Below are 20,142 nucleotides of genomic sequence, written 5' to 3'. Positions count from 1 at the left end.
ATAATCAGATTTCCCTGTAAACTGTGTATAGGTCCATGTTATTAAACATGTCATTCTGAAAGCCAATATGGGGTTCTCATTAACTTAAGCTCAAACAAGTGTTAACTCCTACCCTGCAGTAAGACACTGTCTTCACGGGTCTCTATCTTGGTTTTATTCTTAGCATGAAGAAAGGCAAATCATGAAAGAGAGGCAAGAAACTAGGCACTGATGGGATCTGAGCTGGTTAAATTACATTGATATGAAGAAGCCCTTAAAGGATGGTCTTAAGAAAAAGGCTTTTACCGTAGAAAGATACACAAATTGACAGAAAATGGAACTATGAACAATGAGGTGCTTCCATATTTTAACTCTAAGAACATCTCATTTGCAAAAAAAAACAGCCAGGAACGCAACAGAACCCAAACTAGAATAGTTTAGGTAGTGTACCAATAAGTTAAACGCTAATAATTAAGTACATATCCACATTTTCACAATATATATTCCAGCTTGCTCTTCACATTTAAGAACAAAGAAATCCCTGAACAATGTACCATTAAAGTTACATTTTAAAGGCTTTTTCTAGACTAAGTTCTTCTCTACCAACATACTTCAGCTGTGTCCCTTGACAGGCATATTTACAACGTTAGTCTAAAATAGCATGTTAAAAAAATTATTCTTCCCCCCCTGCCTCCCCCCCAGTTATTTCTTGTCAACCAGAATTAAAAGAAAAAGTGGGGAATGCATTTAGCCCCAGACAAACCAGAGACAGATCCATGCAAGCTATGGGACACATCTGTGATACTAACTAAGCTTTTAAAATGAAAGCCAAAGTCCTGAGACCTGGGAATTTTCAGCCTGATCTTCCTAAAATAATAAATTAGTTACAGTTTAGGCCAGGGTCGCTGCTTCCTGGCATCCAAAGTTCCTTATTAGCCATCTAGCACGCTATCCCCTCTCTCACAATAACTGTTAGCCAAAGATAGTAGAGAAAACAAGAAGCAGCAGAGCGATCTCCCTCAGTGTTCCCTTCAAGCCTTCAACAATCTGCAGCTTGAGACAAATGAGCATCTTACCAGCTAAAGAACTTTTGATGGACTTTTCCACTGGGAATCAGTCTATTTGCCTCTGAACCCACACACGCCCTTCAACAATGGCAATATGTTATGGTAACATTTATGTCACTTAAAGGCGAGTTATGTGGAAAAAATAACTACCTTGTTTTACATCAACTGCCAAATTTTGCTGTATACCTGCCAACATGGTTGAAAACATAAGTGCTTGCTATTCTTTTTGTACACTCACTGTATTTCAAAATGTTAAGTAGTAAATACAATTTCAGAAATATATTCTGAATTACTTTAAGCAGTGGTTCCAATTCCCATGGTCTGTGTAGTTTGAGAAAAGTAAGTTAACACAATATCGGAGTCTAGTTCCTACTCAATATATAGGTAAGAAAAACAAGAATTTCATACATCTAGCAGCCACCTTTGAAGGAAATGTAAGAGCCTGTCTGTAAACACAAGTCACTCAGCTGTCTTCTAGTTTTGCCAACACTGTGAGCACAGGTAATGGAACAAAAACAATTCTTCCCTGAAATACTGCAGTATTACCTGTAATCATGCATTCCCTTTGTCAGTCCCGTGCTGTGTTCGTTATGAATTGAAGAACAGAATGTAGATTCATCTAGACCTCTAAGTAAAGGAAAAAGTCAATGAGTTATTTAACAAACACGGTATTTAAAATGAAGTATGCAGTAATTCAAAAGAGCTAGGTCTTTGCCAAGAGTTACACTGTATTATAAAAGAACAAAGTCTATGGATTAATGTTTTTCCAGCTATTTTTGTCACAACTACAGATGCCAGTGAGATGTTAAAAGCAGTCATCTTGTTGACACATCTTACTCTGTAAGATAGTCATATCTATTTCAATCAAAATGAAGTTACACTTCAAAAATGAAGTAAAATACTAGCATAACTAGTATTCAAAGGCCTCTAAAAAGAAAAAGTGAGCAAGTTTTATAAAACGTATGTAATCAATACGGATTAATATTCCTTCAAATTATCTTTATTTGCCTCTCAGTAGTAATGGAAGCATTTTTTAAAAAATTATTAATCAATTTATCAGACAAATCTATACTGAAGCTATTATGCAGCATCTTACTATCAAAATTTTATCCATGACTAAAGTACAGTCTACATTTTAAACACTTCCTTTTTCTATGCTGTGAAAACAAATGCTGTAATTTAGAAGATCTGCAGATAAGCAAGCACATCTGAAACATCATTATGTTTACAGCTATGGGATCATTTCAACTACCAAACTCATTAAATCAGACATACCATGCCCAATATCCAGGCATTTTCTCGTGAACATACTTTGGATGCACAGGAAAATATTACTACCTTCCAAAAGGCTTTCACAGATGACATGACAAAACCAGCACTATTCAACACAAATCTTTTTTTATATTGGACATCTATCACGTTATCTACTAAAAGGGATTCAGAGTTGTCCCAGTGAAGAAAAAACTCTTTTTTGTGCATATATAGTGAAAATTATTTCCATTCTCTAGAACACAGGGAAAGCTTTGAAAATCCACACTATTGCAAAGGCTAGGACCATGTTTCCAGCAACTTCTCATAAGAGAAGGTAAAAACGTTAATGTGTTAATCTGGCCATACGTTTACAAAAGTTTCCCTAAAATTTTTCACATTCAAGAATTTTAAAGTAACAATTTTTAGATTAATAAATACACAATTCTCTGTTAATAACTGTGCCTTTCCTCCCATTCTATCCCAAATGATTCAATTTTTCTTTTCCTGCACAAAAAGGAATATAACAGTGGGTTTAAGAAGGATCCCTAAAACTAAGTGCTTTATATGCAACTATGCATACCTATGTGTGTGATGTCCATGCAAAGACAAAGCTTCTAGCAGGATGTTATCTACTTTTTACAGTACTGTTACAGTACTGAATTCCCAGGGCATTTAAAAAAAATCCCTGTGTGCACAGTTTATTACATAAAGCACTCATCAACTCACTCTGAGATTCAGTTGACACTAGCTAAAACAAAACAGACATATGAGGTCAAAGTTGCATCCTCTCTGGCTATGTGACCAAGTCTGATTTAGTTTAAGAACAATTACACTTGCATTTCCTCTGTTTAAAACAGTGATCTTAACATTACATTATTTTTAAAAGAACAATGATATGAAACTCAAGCTCTCATAACCAAATCAGTTGCCCAAGAAATGTTAATTTGCTTCCCTTTTGTATTGTGCTAAGTCTTTAATTATGTGATCAAACTGTTCTGTCTCTGGATACTTGCGTAAATCACCGCACAGAGTGAATCTGCTTTCATGATGCAGTACTGGGCTTAGATCACAACTACAACTGTGTTGCTTGCCTTGGGGATTTTACTACAAAGCCCTCAGTCTCATATACCATCTCTTTACAAATATTAACTTAATTCTCTACTATGTTATTAGGTAATACCGATTTCTGTTTTTTACATAAACTGAAGAGCAGATTAAAAGTACCCCGATGAAGGACAAATTAAGACTTCTTTTCAGAATATTTATCATAAGTTCAACTATTATTTTGCAGGTGGTATCTAGTACTTCACTACATGATCATACCTCATTCACTTTAAAGAAAAGTTATAGCAAACTCTCATTCTTATTTGACCTTGTGAAAAGTGACTTAATACTCTACCAGTATCAGGTATGTCTCAGATCCAGCTGTTTCTCCTCTTTATTATCCAACTGCTAAAAAACAGTGACCAGCTCAGCTACAGTACCTGACTAAATAAGTGGTGAGGCTCAGTCATTGCTAATACATCAAACAAATGAAAGTTTAGCACATCAGCAAGAATGTGATTGAATAAATGCTCACATAACTTCACAGGCATATCTGAGATTTTTCCAGGGCTTATAAATTGGCTGAGTTATCACAAGAACATCAAAAGGCACAGTCAAACAGCCAACAAATGCCAAGTTTCAAGTCACTGCTTTAATTCTAAGGAACAACATTTTTTTCTAAACACGTGGAGTCGTATGATTTTTTTCCCATATCTGTTCTTAGCATAAAAGTATAGTTTTGAAGGTTTTAATCTCATCTGTGGGAAATATGCCCTTTGAGCAGTTTAAATTAGCAACACTATAGGCATGAAAACAGGACCCTGTAATGCAAAATGACAAGCGTCACTACCTGCACCACTGTAATTCATGGGAGGCTTAACATAAAAAAAATGCATACAAAGCTTTAATTATTTACACATGAACTGGGTCACTTCCATCCTCCCAGAGGAGTACTCAGTTTTGTAACTCCTTGTATTATGATCATTTCTTTAAATTGTTGTCATCGCTGATAACTTTCCATACTATTATCACACACTTTTTTCAAAAACATAAGAAACATTTCCAGAGTATGTTTCTTCTTACAGAAATTTTGGCTATTTTTCTTTCCTTCAGTCCCTGTTCAGAATTTTTTTTCTATATGTAGTGCTTGGACTCTTCCATATGATAGCTCAATGCAGTGAACATTAAGTTAAAAAGAGGTTGTATTTCTGATCCAAACTTCTTATTTTAACAAGCAGTTGTCAAAAAAGAGAGAAGCCTGAGTTCATTTAACTTGTTAGCACTATGCTAAGGCCTTATCAGTAGCATCAGATAAAAGAACTTTCTTCTTCAACCCTAACGTCATGCAACAGTGCTGCTGGATAAAAGAAAATACAGTGCATCATATTCAGTGAGCACAGCTAGTACTGCCCACTAAAAGACATTTTCTATCAATGCAGGAGACCTGTTTTTGTTACTAGAGAGTAATAAAAGAGGGATCAAATTCAGCTCAACTGGACTAGAATGTAGCAGCAGACCTACACACAAAGGTGAGCAACAAGATACTCGGTGAATTCCAACAAGATATTCGGTGAATTCCCCTCTTCCTACATACTCCTTTTGGGTCTAACTCAGCAGCAATGCAAAAAAAGTAAGTTATTCCATCAGAAAGAAAGTTTTTAAGAGTTTATAGAGGGAGAGCTACTGTCTATAAACAGGTGCTTCAATTCTCAAATAACACTCCGAGAACAGGCAAAAAGCCTGCAAAGGCATGCAGCCTGTCACCCTATACGAATCATGCTCGATAAAGGTAGATTAAACAAATACCTTCCTTCCAAAGTCACATCAAGTTAAAATCTCACTATGGTTCAAACAAAGACTCAATGAGCTAAAACAGCTGGTCAGAATACGATACCAATTTTCACCATGTTCTTAGGCATGCTATTGTATTTTAAAAAAAAAAAATGCAGTTGAAGCACAACACAAAAGAAAAAAGTATTCTTACCGTACAACATCAAAACTTTGAACTGAATCATTCCAGAAATACTTCACGCTGTGATGTGTGAAATAACGAATCTGAAAGGGCAACAGACAGATATTAAACTAGCACCGCTTAACTCCTCTCTTCTGACTGGCTTTATTCTGAACAGCAGTAGAAAGTGGATTTAGAAAAACTTCACTGAAAAATTAATAGTTTTCTTTTCAAAATAATCTTTCAAGGATTCCACAATTTCCAGTAACAGGTTATTGAGCAAAAGATTTGTGCTCCACCCAAAGAATGAGTTAGCCTTTTAGAAAAAAGTCGCAGCTCGTGTGTACTGTACTGTGTGTGTTTACTCTAGATACTACTGGAGATACTTCGAAAATTAGGAAGTGTAGTATTGCAGGTTTACTTACAGGCAAATATTTTTTCAAATCATTTTTATTCTCTTCTGCAGCAGATTCACAGAAATGAACAGCATGGCCATTTGAAACCTTGTGTATAATAGGGTTAGGATTCTGTAAAGGATTGGCTCCCAAAGAAGGCATAAGGCGAACCTTTGCACAAAACCATATCTTGAATTCATCCTTAAAAAGAGAGGGGAAAAAAATGAGTTGGTTGAAACATCATTTAAACAGCATTTTACTACAATATCTGTAGCAAAATGTGTCAACAACAGATGACAGATTAGCAGAGCCATACATAACTACAGAAGATATCCCCAAGTTAATATCAGCTACCTTGAGAATACATTTTCCTTCCACAATTCTAAAAGCTTTTTGCTTTCCAAAAGTTTTTTGCTGAAAGATTTATTATTTTTTTTAAGCAATGAGTCTTGGTACTTGAATTTTGACATCTTCAGCCCTTCACAATTTAAAATAGTTGTTCTGTAGTAGTAGGAACTATGCAATTCCTATGCATTCAGCTGCACCCACCCTGCAACTTCAAATAACTGAGGACTTAACACAAGATCATAACCAGCAACTGTGGAGGAAGAAAAATCACTTGAAATCAAACCACACTTGGGTCTGCAGTTATGCCTTAATTCAACAGATCTATCTTTCCTGAACAAGGGAGGGAAAACCTGAAAACCATGTTATCAGGTTATATGAACAAGGTATCTGTTCTGTAACTTTTGATGACAACAGCAATCATGTATTTAATTCTTAAAATCCAAAAGCAAAGACTTTTTTTGCTACATCCTCTGCAAGCAGCTGTCAGTCTTCCCACATGGGCAGCAAAGCTATATACAGTACCAAGGAGCACAGTTCTGCAGTGCTGTGAAACAAAATCATGTCTACATTGCAGGCAAGGATTTGTATACTTTAGCAAGCAGCAAGAGGGATGTAAAACAACTGTAAACTGGGAGAAGCACACCCTCCTATAGACTTACAGTTGTTCTCAGCAGAACCACTTCACAGTCTTTAAGTGTAGTCCTTTTGCATGTTGCTTTCACACGCCACTGAGGCATCCAGTAGAGGAGGAGGAGAAGAAAGCCACCAGAACAGATCACTCCTACAGTAACTAGCACCAACTTCCAACGACACAGATTATAACCATAGATCTCCTGCATGGAAACAGAGAAACAACAAACAATGACCCTCTTTAATTGCTCTGGCTTGGGAAGCCAACATTAATTTTTCATAAGTGTGGTATTTAAAGCAAATCAAATTTCAAAGCCATTTTCTCCTTTTCTGGGGGAAGGATGTAAAAAAACTTAATACATGACAGGGAGGCAACAAAAAGGAGGACTGTTTTGCTCAGCAAGAAATATTAACATCAGTAAAAGCCTCAGAAAGGCAGAGCATACGCATCATTTACAACATTTCATTACAGGACCTGACTCCTCTCTGCATTGCTCCCTAAGGACTTATGTTGCTCCCTAAGGTAGGTTTCTACCTTAACTCTCAGTGAACAACCAAATTTTTGACCATGACCCAGCACAAGTCAACCAAGCAGTTAGAAGTAAAAGCATATTTGGTTTAATCAAATGCTGATTTTACCACATTAGCTAGTATACATAGTTTTGAATACTAGCACAGCATTAGTTTTTGTTGCTATCATACATAGGTTTTGTTGCCAGCAGAATTTCATACTTTCTAAACTAGTATGAAAATATATTCATCAAACACTAGTTTTTAAATACAGAAACTGGCTTATTTTGCCTGCCATTTAAGAAGAAATGCTACTGTGAAACATCAGAAGCTGCAAGCTGCACTGTCAAAAGTTCTGTAACTTGCACCAGCTGGAAAAATTATCTTCTCCCATTAAAAAAACCCACAAAGTATTAAGTTTGCCTTGGTCAAAGGCAAGTACCAACTTAACCTGATGACAGCCAGGAACAGAAAATAATTCAGTGACTTACTAGAAGCTGTGTTACATTCCCGAGTTTCACATTACATCATTAGATTATATTTCCTGCTGCAAAAGGGCAATGAAGTTTCCCATTGAGTCCCACCCACATTGTTCATATTGACACCAACTTGTTGCAAATTTTTTTGTACTTTTCATTAAATGGTATTAGAAATTGTTTAAACTCCTTTCCTACGAAAAGGCTTTTCAACACGTTCCTTTTGTAGCCTTCTCAGCTGACACAAATCAGAGACAAAACCCATTCTCCGTTACCCCCAAAACACTAGAGTCAGTATTCATTCCTTACCAATAAAAACAGGTGGGTGAAAGATAGTGGGAGAGATTAATGCTTCTTTTGGGGCAAAACAAAATTACTTCTTCTGAAAAGCACTTAGTTTAGTGATCAGACCATAAGTATCTCAGTTTCATTTTTTTGTTTTACGGTGTATTTGCCTACTCTCCGTATCAGAGCTGGTCTAGTGGAGAGCAGCTTTTCCTAGCAGCATGCACAACAAAAGAACAAGGACTTCAATTCACGGGAAAATACCATTTTTTAAAACAAAAATCCCTATATATCCCAAATATTTTCTGCTATCTCTAAAATGGGAAAGACATTTAAAGATCAGCTGCCACTATTTTCCTGTCAAAACTAACTGCTGCATCTTCCAGGAGAAATAAGAGATATCATTGCTCTAGTAGGAAGCAAAGTTTATGTGCTACCAAATACCCATAAAACTGCTTGACATGCTTTAGGGGTGGGTCTTATCTGCATAAATATGAATATACAAGATTATGCAGAGTACAGTCAGATTATAGAGCATTAACCTGTTTTACATGACAAGAAAAAAACTCCAAAATTTGGAGAAAAGAAAAAAAACACCAATACTTTGCTTCTATTTTCCTTTAAAAAAAAAAATGGCAAGTACCAAAATCTTTTACCATTGGACTGCTGACCTCAATGTAGCCAACCCAGAACCTTTGCAAAGGTTTTCAACAAAAACATTCCCTATCCCAAGACTACATTTCTTAATACCAAAAAAAGATTATCAGGGATAACGATATAAAATTGCTTAACTCATTTAAACTGAGACAGTCCACTTCCTAATGTAATATGCCCCATTTAGAGAGAAAACCATGAAAATGTGTTTCTTTCACTGTATAAAAACACATGAACAGAATTAATTACCATCTCATCCTCCTCTGCTTTATTGACAAATTTCTTTTCTTCTTTCTCCATGTTTAGTATGATATGGAACTTCTCTACTTGAGATATGGAAGACCTTTAATAACAAAAGAATTAAAAACTGAAGCAACATTACTGATTTTATACTGAAGTATGAGGTTTGTTTTATTTTCTGTAACTGCATACACATAAAACACACTGACAACATATTAATATATATCTTAAATTTTCACTGTTACTAGTTTCCAGTAGTAATGACCCAAGGAGCTCTAGTAAAGCTTTAAGATTGAACACTAGATGAATACAAGTGAAATACTGGAGAAACAGCAGGCTTTGAAGGAGGGAAAAGAGCTTGTACCAATTTAACTTGGTTACATTGTACACGCAGCAAGCAGGTTTTGGTACATTCTACAAACTTCAGGATGGAAACCTAAATTAAAACTGTAAAAATAATAATTAAAAAAAAGCCTTCAAGTAGGTCAAGATTACACATTTCTATCATTCTGTACTGTAATAACTCCAGTCAGATGCTTTCAGAAGCCAGGCTATCATCCACAAGGAAAGGCATTGTACCCCCAAGATGTGCATGTCTCATCTGAGAAGAAAAAAAAGTATGTGCTAATAAAAGGTTTGTATTTCTAAATCACAACATGCTTAACAGTCCGTTAGTCTTTTCCCTTCTTTCCAATTTTTTTACCATCCAATTTGTATCAATGGGTTCATTTCTTATTGTAAATTCTTCTAGTTGCAAATCTTGAGGGGAGATTTGAGTATAGATTATGATCACAAGTTTCATGAATAGGGAAGGGCATGAAAAAATATGAAGTGACTATGAGATGAACATATTGCACACAGATCCTTATTCCAACAGGGAAGAACTACAAACAAAAGGCTACAACATACTATGAGGCTCATCAGAAGTTTCAACATCACAAACAAAGAAAATCAAATTCAAAAAGCTAAATTTTTGAAATAAAAACTGAATCCATTTGGGCACCCCTGAACCTGTTAATTGTATACAATTTGTAATTAATGCAGCCGTATATTTCCACAGGACCACCCTACCATAGTTAAAACCACTGAATAGCCAGTGCTCACCTGCCAAGGCATGGATTAACTATCATTCTCTACACTGACAATGTACAACCTTTGTTTTCATTTACTGCACACACAAATCTCTCTGAAGACACCACTTACTACCACAGCATATAAGCAGTCCTCAAGTATTAAGGATTCACTGTCATAGCACACGTAGATACTGTAATTGTCATTTTTCAGACAGAAGGCTGTTACCAAAAAAAAATTAAAAAAATCAAGGTGAAAGCCATCCACTTAACTTCATCTCAGCTGTCCATTGAAGGCTAGGATGCCACTATTCAAAATACTTAGTATTAGGTAGCATTATCACAAAAGCACAACTATTACCAAGCTCTTTGCTGTCATTAACTCCCCAACATTTTCACAAATTGAATCACCAGACTTCAAGTCAGATCCCCTCAAAGCCAGCCCCTGGATCCATGCACTTACATTGAGCAGCAATGTCAACTTCAAAAGGTCCTTCCTCCCAATTCCTGCAGTTTATCAACATCATCACATCCTCACGTGTTTTCTGCAAGCTACCACCTCCTTTCCAATTAAGCCAACAAATGAGGAAGGAACCTAACACAAAAGGTTTCTGTTGCTGCCCAAATCTGGGTGTCCTCAGAAATCTACCCCCACTGCTGAACAAGATCCTAGTGGGATAAACACACAATCGAAGCAAAGAACTGCATCACAACACAGGGCTCAGTTACAGGTGAAAAACAACTCAGCACTTCATAAATTGAATGCTTGATACAGTTTGTATTTTGTTCTGTATGGAAGGAAGCAAATTTGATAACAACTGTCGTCTTTGATAGAAACACCAGCTCACATGCTCCTTGCTTTGTTAAGCTGAAAATTTTCTATTACTATCCAATACTGAACTACGAATACCTTCCTTACTGCAGATTAATTTGGAAATCAAGCCAAAAAATGCGTACCACTGATACTTCCTTATCTGTTGCACAAATCATGTAAGTTCTAAAACACTTTTTTGTTTAAATTGCCACTCTTCTTTTTATCCTGGGAAAGATACATATATGCAACCAGTTAAAATCTGTCTTAAGCCTACACAGGATTGCTAAGAAAGCTCCTGAGAACAATCTTTGAATTAATAACATCAAACAACTTTCTGTACACTATACGAATCACATTTTCAATCAAGGAGTCATGCAGCCAGAAAAAGTTCTGTGTATTTACAGAATTATTATTTCTAATGGAGTTCACAGCTCCATGACATAATTACTAGATTTATCATACTTGAACTAGTCTGTTCTTGAACAAACATGCATTTCCCCACTATAGTATACTGCAACATCAAAAAAGTGCCTGCAGGCAAAACTCCAATCTTGATGAACGTATCTAGCAACAACTATACTTGATACAGGAAAGCACCAGGCAGCAAAATAAATGCAAACAGCTTCAACATCAATAAATCTCAACTGAGACTTCCATATGGCCAACGCATCAGAACAGGCACCTTATGGGACACCACAGCAGCATGAGAGAAGTGCAATTGCCTTAATTTAGGGCTGTTCGACAGCCAGGAAGGAGCATTGAGTTGTTGGTCTGAAGAAGCACGAAGGGAAATCTCAGCACTGAGAGCACCAGCAATAACAGCTGGGTAGAATCACACAGGGAGTACATGAGAAGCATTAGGCGGCTATTTTTGACTCACATTATTAGCTCCATCTGCATTATTTTATACAGACTCATTTACTGAGCGACCTTCAACTAACACAGACATTCTCAATATTTCACATACTGCCTGTAATTCTCCATATTAAACTCAAATTCAAATCTCTAAGCTTAGAAAACATTAGAGATCTTTTCTTAGTTGCTGGGTCATGAAAATCATTACTATTCAGCAACAAAGAACAGCACTCTTTCTCCAATCTTATCCCTTTTGGCACATCATCAGCCCAAGCTCATCATCAAGAGTTCAAATGCATAACTGCTTTGGGTTTATTTCTCACTGCCCTGCTGAAAGTTGGGGTTGAACACCACCAGCATGGGCTCCACATGGTTGCCTTCTTTGGAGGTGACTTCAGGCTGCTGGGTCAGACTGAAGAAAGAAGTAGCAGCACCTCACCAATTCAGAAGAGATTTTAGCAATCTGCATTTGATCTTTACTTCTTTCTATAATATGGTGGGAAATTAAAACATTTCAATACTTAATTAAATATTTAATTAAATAAATATAAGTCCCAGACTTCTCAGACTACAAGGGAATACAACATTTTACTAGTACTAGAATTGAAGTGAGGTTGAAATTCACTCACAAGAAGCAATGTGGACTCAGCCTCTCTCCGGCACAGATTCCTTGGAGTGAACAGGCAGACAAGTCCTCTCCCCCTTTAACAAACTGAAAACAGCATCCAAAAAGCACTATTTATTCTTCTTAAAGAAAGGGGCCAAAACCAATGGAAATGGTGAAAATTACTGTCACTCCACTTACATAATTTTTACTTATTGAGCTACTATTGTATAGCTAAGCATATTCTAGAGTCAGAGAAGTAGAAAGTATCAAAAAGGTCTGTAAGAGAAATGCTGTTTGCCACTGAGATGAAGAGAATGAAATCATTTGCAACATTTTAGAACATAGGTCTAAATTTAACAAATGTTATAGCATCAGCTGAACAGTGTCTGAACTGTACTTCTAAGAGCATACATTTGAATCACAATCTGCAACTTCGTAAAAAAAGTATATAAAAATTAAGTTAAACTGTATTTGCTATTTGCCTCTGTCCTGAATAGTATATAGTTATGAGTAGGGCAGCACTTGCAGCTTCATATTTAAGTCGATATTATTTTGGAACTAAAGTAGATCACAAATTGGATCACTGAAGAAATTACAGCAGTGTACAGACCTTAAAACTACATGCATCCCCCACAGTAAAGAAAATGTTATACCTTTTCTGAATTATCCGAATTACACCAATATCTATTTTTTCATCTATCCTGACTACACAACCAGGATACCAAGCAGTTCTACCAAAATATTTATAAGGAATAAACATTTGTAGCAACAGTATAAAAGGTGCAAGTGAACTCATGGCATATTTATCAAGGTAAATGTTGTTAAAGAATACAGTAAGTCTCAATCAGTATGCCTGAAGAATTCTGCAAGCCACACGTTTGAAGGACTACTAGCATATCTGAAGTCAGTTTTCCAATAGCTGGCATAATTAACAAACTACTTCAGTCCAAATTTTACCCTCCAAGTTGGGTTTGGGGGTTGGGAAGCAGAGAACTTCCCTCTGTTCTCCTCAACATTTGTCCCAAGTGCATAATCCTTAAATATTAATTCTGCTTTAGCATACATACATCGTTGCCAGCAGTTTATTCTTCCAGTTTTCCAGTTTAACTGCAAGTTTCTTAATTTCAAGAGAAAATTTCCATGGTCTGTAAAGACTACAGCTACAAAAGAAGAAACTTTTAAGGTCTCCTGCAGTCACTGGGTAATTTAAATACCAAATTTCTCAGATGAAAATACAATTTTGACAGCTTAAGTCTTTAGTAAAAATCCATGTATGGATATGCATTAAAAAATTATCAAGTTGTTACATATGCTTATGCTGCCATCATTCATCTGCTTAAAATATGCAAGTAAACAAACTTATAAACTTCTATCTTAAACATTCCCTATTTTATTCTTTTCAGATATTCATAAAAATCCTGAGATAACTAAAAGAGTTTCTCTTACCAACAAGCAGTCCAGCAGCTGTCCTCTGCACTTGCTTTTGTTATCATGAGTTAGTGAGGCAGTTCTTAATAACTGAGACCCTATCTACAAGGGAAGTCCTGACAAATGAACTATTTTGTCTAAAATCTAAAAAAAGTCTCCAAGGGCTTTTCAAACTGTTATCAAAAGATTAACATATCAAAGAAAATTTGGCACTGCTTGGAATGCCTTTTTTTTTTCCCTCTTCCCTCCAGTGTGGCCGAACAATTGCAAGACTGTGGCCGGGCTGGCGCGGAGGCTGCGCTTCCAGGCATCAGCCGCCTGGTCCAGCTCCTTCTATTCAAACCACAAATGCCTCACCAGGAGCCTGCAGACAGTTTCAGGTCTATGCACAAGTCCTGATACTATCTGCCCAGCTAAAAGCATATAGGCTTCTGACCAAACCCTTCCTTGTATTTACAGCTGTTCTGAGTGAAGACAACATTCATTTTGAGGAGCTAATCGATGATAAAGGCGGCAGTTAAGAAATACACACGTTTCTCACTCTCAGCATTTTACAGTTTATGACAGAGCATAATGAAGCAATCACATAAACCATATTAGATGACCTTAGAGATCAAGTGCAACAAAGCTAAAAAAGGGAACTTGGTCACTATCTGAATGTTGTAGAAATGAGTTAATTTTCTGTACAAGACAAGGATCAACCAGCACTGCTTTCGTAAGAACATGAAGAGCAAATGAAAAGCTAGCAAGGCAGACAGGAAAAGCAAGAGACATGCATGAGAACAGCCAAGTTTAAAAACCACCTATGTGCAAAGATTAATGTGAGTCAATTTTCCTCAGCTCCCTATGTAACCACGGTCATTAAATAAACCAAGCACCATAAACTTCTACAGGAAGAGAATTAAGATCAAAAAAACCTGACTGACCTGTCTAGAAAAAGATCATGGTATAGATCAAACATGAAATCATATTCCTGAAATCTGATCTAGTATCTTACTAAGTGACCCGTCTGGCCCTCCTGGGTCCAAAAGGAACCATTATAGTATCTTTAAGGGCTACTGAAAGACTAAAAATCCTTTTCCAGAACTTATTTTAAACCAATACATCCTCCATTAAGAAAAAGTTCACAGCTCTGGAGTTGCAAATTAAGTTTCTAAGTAGCTTGATGTCATTGCAAGTCTTTCAGATTACTAAATTTAAAAACATCTTGGAACAGTCATTCTTAACTGCAGATAGTGCCTACTCCATAGCAGACAGACATCATCTTCAACTGTAACCTGACTAGCTGTCAAAACACAGTAAAACCCTGTTTTGAAACTAGAAAGCCAAACATTATTTCAGTCACTCAGAAATTAAACACTTCAGAGCCATACTTCCAACCCTTTACCACAAGAAGGAATCAACCTCAGAAGGTAACAGACCTTAGAAAGGCAACGTTTACCATCAGGGCTTATTCTTGTTCCAGCAACACACGATGCCACACATTGAGAGCAGTTACCAAACAGTCCATTTTTTCCCATGCCTTATGACAAAGGTTTTTGGCATTCATGCAGTGGACCTCCAGGAGGTAAGCAATTGCTTTACATATACAAAACACCAACTAATGCTCAATCTCTGCCTTACTGGCAGTCATAAAATTAAAAATTGAAGAAGTACTCAAACTAGAAGAGCAATAACAGGCCAGGAAGAAGTATGAATGTATCTTCTGAGAACACATTCAGTTTCACAATACCATCTGATTTCTTAGCAAAGATGAAAACACAGCCTGGGCTACAAAGCGATTCACAGAGGAAAAGTGTATTCTTTTGCCCTGCCATAGAAGCCAGCTTTCCACATCACCCTGCAAGGACTGTGTATCAGGTGCTGCACAGGAACACTTGGCACATCCAAGGAGATGGTACTTTGGAAGACAGTTCTGCACTTGTACCTCAGGCCAAATGCCCAAAGATGCTCTGAATATTAACTGTTCTTCAAAATTTTACAGTTGCAATATGCCCATATGCATATAAAATGAAGTACCTCTTGTCTAACTACTAACAGTAAAAAACAATGGAAAAGCCTCTTCAAAATTATTCCAGAAAGATTAAGAACTTTCTTCTCCCCAGACCACAGAAACATTTCTCAGCAGAAAAAAAAAAAAAAAAAAAAAAACCAAAAAAACCCAACTGTTCTTGACCCAAGATCTCCTTTGCCATCCTGCTAACGAGACTTTCTAGTCTACACAGGACTTGACAGCACTGATCATGCGGAGTTGCATTCAAAGATCGCTTTCAATGCATGTGTAATATTTAACCTGATGTCAGAATTGGCAGCAGCCGAGGAAAAAAGTTCTAGGTATAGCTTAAGAGATCATGCTCTAGAAGAAATACACTTATAAATGGAGCTATAAAAATAGAAGGAAAAGTCTTATCAGCTATTACTACTTGAGCTTGCAGCTCCTGCCCATGCCAACTGCCAATGAGTTCCACATACAATACCTGAAACACTGAGTCTAAAACACTGACATCATTTAAAACGTACTGTACCAATAAATAAATGGACAAGGACACAAGGCTAAGAAGATGTAAGGATCAGAAAAAAATAAAATAAAGGTAAGAAAACATTTGGGACCACACTGTTCCCAAACCATATCACATAACATGCTGCACACGTTAAAAATCAATCACAAAGAAGAGCAAACTTGAACAGAACATTTCAAGTTTTCAAGAGCTGAAACCAAAGCTTCTGCCTACAGGGTCTTAGACATAAGTCCCATATTTACTTTCCAGTCCTTCTCCTTTACATAAGGGATCCTATTTCAGCATCTATTAAAATAATGTACTATTTCCTAAAATTTCTCCACTGGCTGCTTTCAAAACAGATCGGCAGAACCTGCAGCCACTCAAAATGAAAAAAAGGACTATTTTTAAAAAGACTTGCAATTAAAAAAAGCTAGGAACCCGTTTTAAAGGCTATAAGAACACCCTGCTAAAATCCACATTATGACATCTTGTCTCCAAACAGTCTGTTATCAGAATTCATCATCCCTCATAAGTCTCAGTACCTCCTCAAAGGAAAGAGTTTCCAAAGTTCCTTTTTATGGATTCTCAGTCATCAAGTAGCTTCTGCACACAAGTGTGCCTGCACACAGCATTTTTGCTTCTCTGATGTGCACTGTTGCAGGGACAAGTTCCACTTAGTATCTAGGACCACAGCCACAATTTGGGGCAGGTGGGATTACGCTACACCCTGGACTCAGAGGGATCCATCCATCTGAGCTGCATCATAATGCTAGAGACTTTTCGCACCAGCTGGCAAACCTGACACCATGTGCAAGAGCCTGTCTTTGCCTGCCTCCAAAACATAAAAGCCAGGTCACTCAAAGACCACTTCAAAACTGAAACAGATCACTCTACACCCGATGGGCAACTTAGCCAAAAGTCTGGGGATATCACACTTTTGTGATCATAAAAACCAAAGGTTATCACATTTTACTTCAACATACACTATGATGAATTTACACATGTAATTTAAATTTATTTGTAAAACTTTCAGTATTATTTTAACATATCAATATTTTTATAAGTTTGTAATCCACACTACAAACGCAAAAGACCCTCTCCTTGAGAGGCACCTTCAATCTGAGAAATGCACCTTACATGAATGGAAGCTGATGCAATTTACAGTTCTCCAGTAGCTTGAGGTTGAACCCTTAAATATGAAGTCATCCACAGAATGCACAATAAATGTCTGGGTAAGACATACAAGCTGGAAGAACCATGAAAGATCAAAAAACCTCCAGCTATATTTTGAAAGGAGTTAAGGTTATAATTTGTACTACAAACAAAGCTTAACACTTTAGTCAACTAACCAAGCTCTAACAATAAGAATGACATAATAGTTTAATGAATACATGGAAATTTTACAAGTACACGAGCTAAATTTTAACAAAGCCCTCCACTCAATACCTATTTTATCACTTCCCATCTTGGGCTTTCTGTTATAATACAAGCTTTTGTTTCTGTGTTTAGGCTTAAGGAAGACCATTGTATCCAACAATCACCAAACCAAAATTGTATTTACATTTGTAGAGTGTATTCTTTGTAAAGTATACTTTTTGCAGGCTGCAATAGCAATTGTAATGTTTATAGTAGAATATATGCTACATTAAGGAAAGATAATTCTACATCTAACAATAAACTCAGTTATCAGAATTCATCATGATAACAAAGTACTATAGCCAATACTATACTCAAAACTTACTTTTAACTGCTCTTCAGATCGTTAATTTCAGACCACTTCAAAATTTGTTGTTAACATAATAGCACATGCACAAGTTGAAGACACATTAGAAGAGAATTTAGGAACACAGTCGGTCATATCAAGGACAACTAGTCAAACACTTAACCACCTAAACTTCCAGGCATCTCATTTATCTTACTTCACGCAGCAGCTATTTACATTAATGCAAATTTTCAACTGGTAAATCAAGCACCAAAAGTCAAAATTGCCCAAAGCTTGTTCTCACTCTCAGGCACACAGAAATACAGTCTCTCCTTGTTTCCTTTTTAGATTTCTGGATCTCCTACCTAGCTGCCACGAGGGAAAGATCTGTCCCACAGTCAGGGAATCCAATAAAGCATACATTTATTTTAGATGCTTATTGTTTCTTTCCACTCTTGGAAGAGTATTCTAGACATCTGGGTTACAATTCACAGACTTTGACAACAGAGACAATGAAATGTTTTATTTATTCTTGGAAGAGAAAGTTAAACTGTTTCAAATACCTTGGGTAAGGCATGGCACCATTACACCCAGAATGAGTTTTCAATAGCTGAGTACTGAAGCTGTTTCCAAAAAGATGTTCCTTTCTTGCGTGGGGCATGAACTTTACTCAGTCCTTCTATTTGATTAAATAACCAAGACTATTATGGTCAGATAATGGAGATGGCAAAGATGCCCCATCCAGCACCAAGAGAACTGCAAGTATTCTAGTGGAGAATTGGGAGTCTGAAGACCCAGATCTAGCAACAATGGGTCCTTTCAAGGAAGCATTTCCCCTCAGGGGCCGTGCCAAGAACCCAACCTTTCCTGCGTGGCTGCCGCCTTATTGTGCGATGCAGAGTATCTGCTTCCTGGGATATATTTGCTTTTGTAGTATGGATGCTCAGTAAAAGGAGGCAATGACTTTTTTCCTCTTCCTCTAAATTCTTGGAAAATATTTTTGAGGTTAACATAAGAACATTTGAATCAAATTTATGTTCGCTTACAAGGAGATCATCAAGCACAACCAGACTAATCACAAGTGATGAACTTTCCTCTAAAGTTTAGACATTTAACTTTTGTTTCCTCAAAAACGCATACAGTTGGCATACAGCTATGACCACAGCATAGTTTGAGAACCAGTCATACTCATCGTAAGCAAGCAATCTGCTTTAGCATCTTGCTTTTCTCTCCCATCGTAAGTATGACTTAGTACCTTCTGTTGCTTTCAGCTGAGCGTTCTGACACAAAGCAGTATTTCTTCACTTCCCTGACATTGTGATGCAAGATTCTTAAAGTTAAACTATGTGACTGCTAAATGCACACATGTAGAATATCTTCCAGATTAACAGAAATAGCACCAAATTGTACTCGCTTCTAAAAATTCATTCTGTAAGAAGATCAATACATGCAAATAGGTTAAACTTCAGCACTTAAAACTGAGTTTTCTAATGTTTACTGAAAGTATAATTTTTTAAACAGTCATAATAAATTGATACAAAGCCTTAAGTATGTGGCATATTCGCTTTACTTAGATCAGAAAGGCTTCAAGGAAAGAGCTCTTCTTGCGTGCAACCAAACCACCAATCAATAGAAATGCTATGCATGACAAATTGCTAAAACTCTACAACACTAAAAATTAAAGTTAAAAGGTTGTATCAAAGAATTTAAGATGTCAAGCAGGACAATTTATTTGCCCTGATCAAATTCTAGTAACTGAAATAAGTAACAGAAAAATCTGCAAACAAGTTCCATTCAGAGATTAGACTGCTGTAGAAGACTATTTTCTTACGTACAGGAATTTATACAACCTGACAGCTTAGCTCCTGAAAATGATTAATTTACTTGCAGACAAGGCAAGAGGAAAAAAATTGAGGGGGAGAAATTCCACTCTCTAGGTCCATGAACAGAAGTCTGACAAAGACAAGAAAAGAAGAGACATACAGGACTGTAACATTTAACTCAATGCCTGCATGCCTGTAATGTAAACTTTGGCCCACATCCATCTAGCTACTATATCCCAGTCATTCAGAACAGTCCTACAAACCCAGAAGAGCTTTAGATATTTAGTAAACAGTTATACCTCAGAGAAGGACTTCTACAATCCAAGAAATTACATGAATTCACAGCAGCCTACTACAATACGTTTCATCATTGCCTTATATAGCTCAGTCCAAATGATACTTCGCAGTACATGTGTACCTCTTGGGAATCATTTCCGCAGCATAAGCAGTGGGAGACATCTTCTGTATAACGGAAATAGACTCTGCAAAAATCTAACACGTGATCTCCCTTC

At 36.7% G+C, this 20,142-nt stretch overlaps 1 protein-coding gene across 4 annotated transcripts in view; it reads right to left on the bottom strand.

Moving 5' to 3' along the window:
* The window catches only part of ATP13A3 (ATPase 13A3), a 57,873-nt gene that overhangs the window by 26,811 nt on the left and 10,920 nt on the right, over window positions 1-20,142 (bottom strand). For 3 of the 4 annotated variants that reach the window (XM_049803114.1, XM_049803117.1, XM_049803115.1), the window contains exons 3-7: window positions 8,840-8,933; window positions 6,695-6,868; window positions 5,718-5,888; window positions 5,326-5,396; window positions 1,593-1,673 (exon numbers count right to left, since the gene is read on the bottom strand). In XM_049803114.1, the coding sequence (XP_049659071.1) occupies window positions 1,593-1,673; window positions 5,326-5,396; window positions 5,718-5,888; window positions 6,695-6,868; window positions 8,840-8,933 (591 nt within the window). Of the gene's footprint in view, window positions 1-1,592; window positions 1,674-5,325; window positions 5,397-5,717; window positions 5,889-6,694; window positions 6,869-8,839; window positions 8,934-12,198; window positions 12,282-20,142 lie in introns of all 4 variants that reach the window. The other variant, XM_049803116.1, reaches the window with a different exon arrangement.

The sequence above is a fragment of the Accipiter gentilis genome, chromosome 6 (genome assembly GCF_929443795.1).
Source record: "Accipiter gentilis chromosome 6, bAccGen1.1, whole genome shotgun sequence".
In the NCBI taxonomy this organism is placed as follows: Eukaryota; Metazoa; Chordata; class Aves; order Accipitriformes; family Accipitridae; genus Astur; species Astur gentilis.
This window is presented reverse-complemented; position numbering and strand designations above follow the sequence as displayed.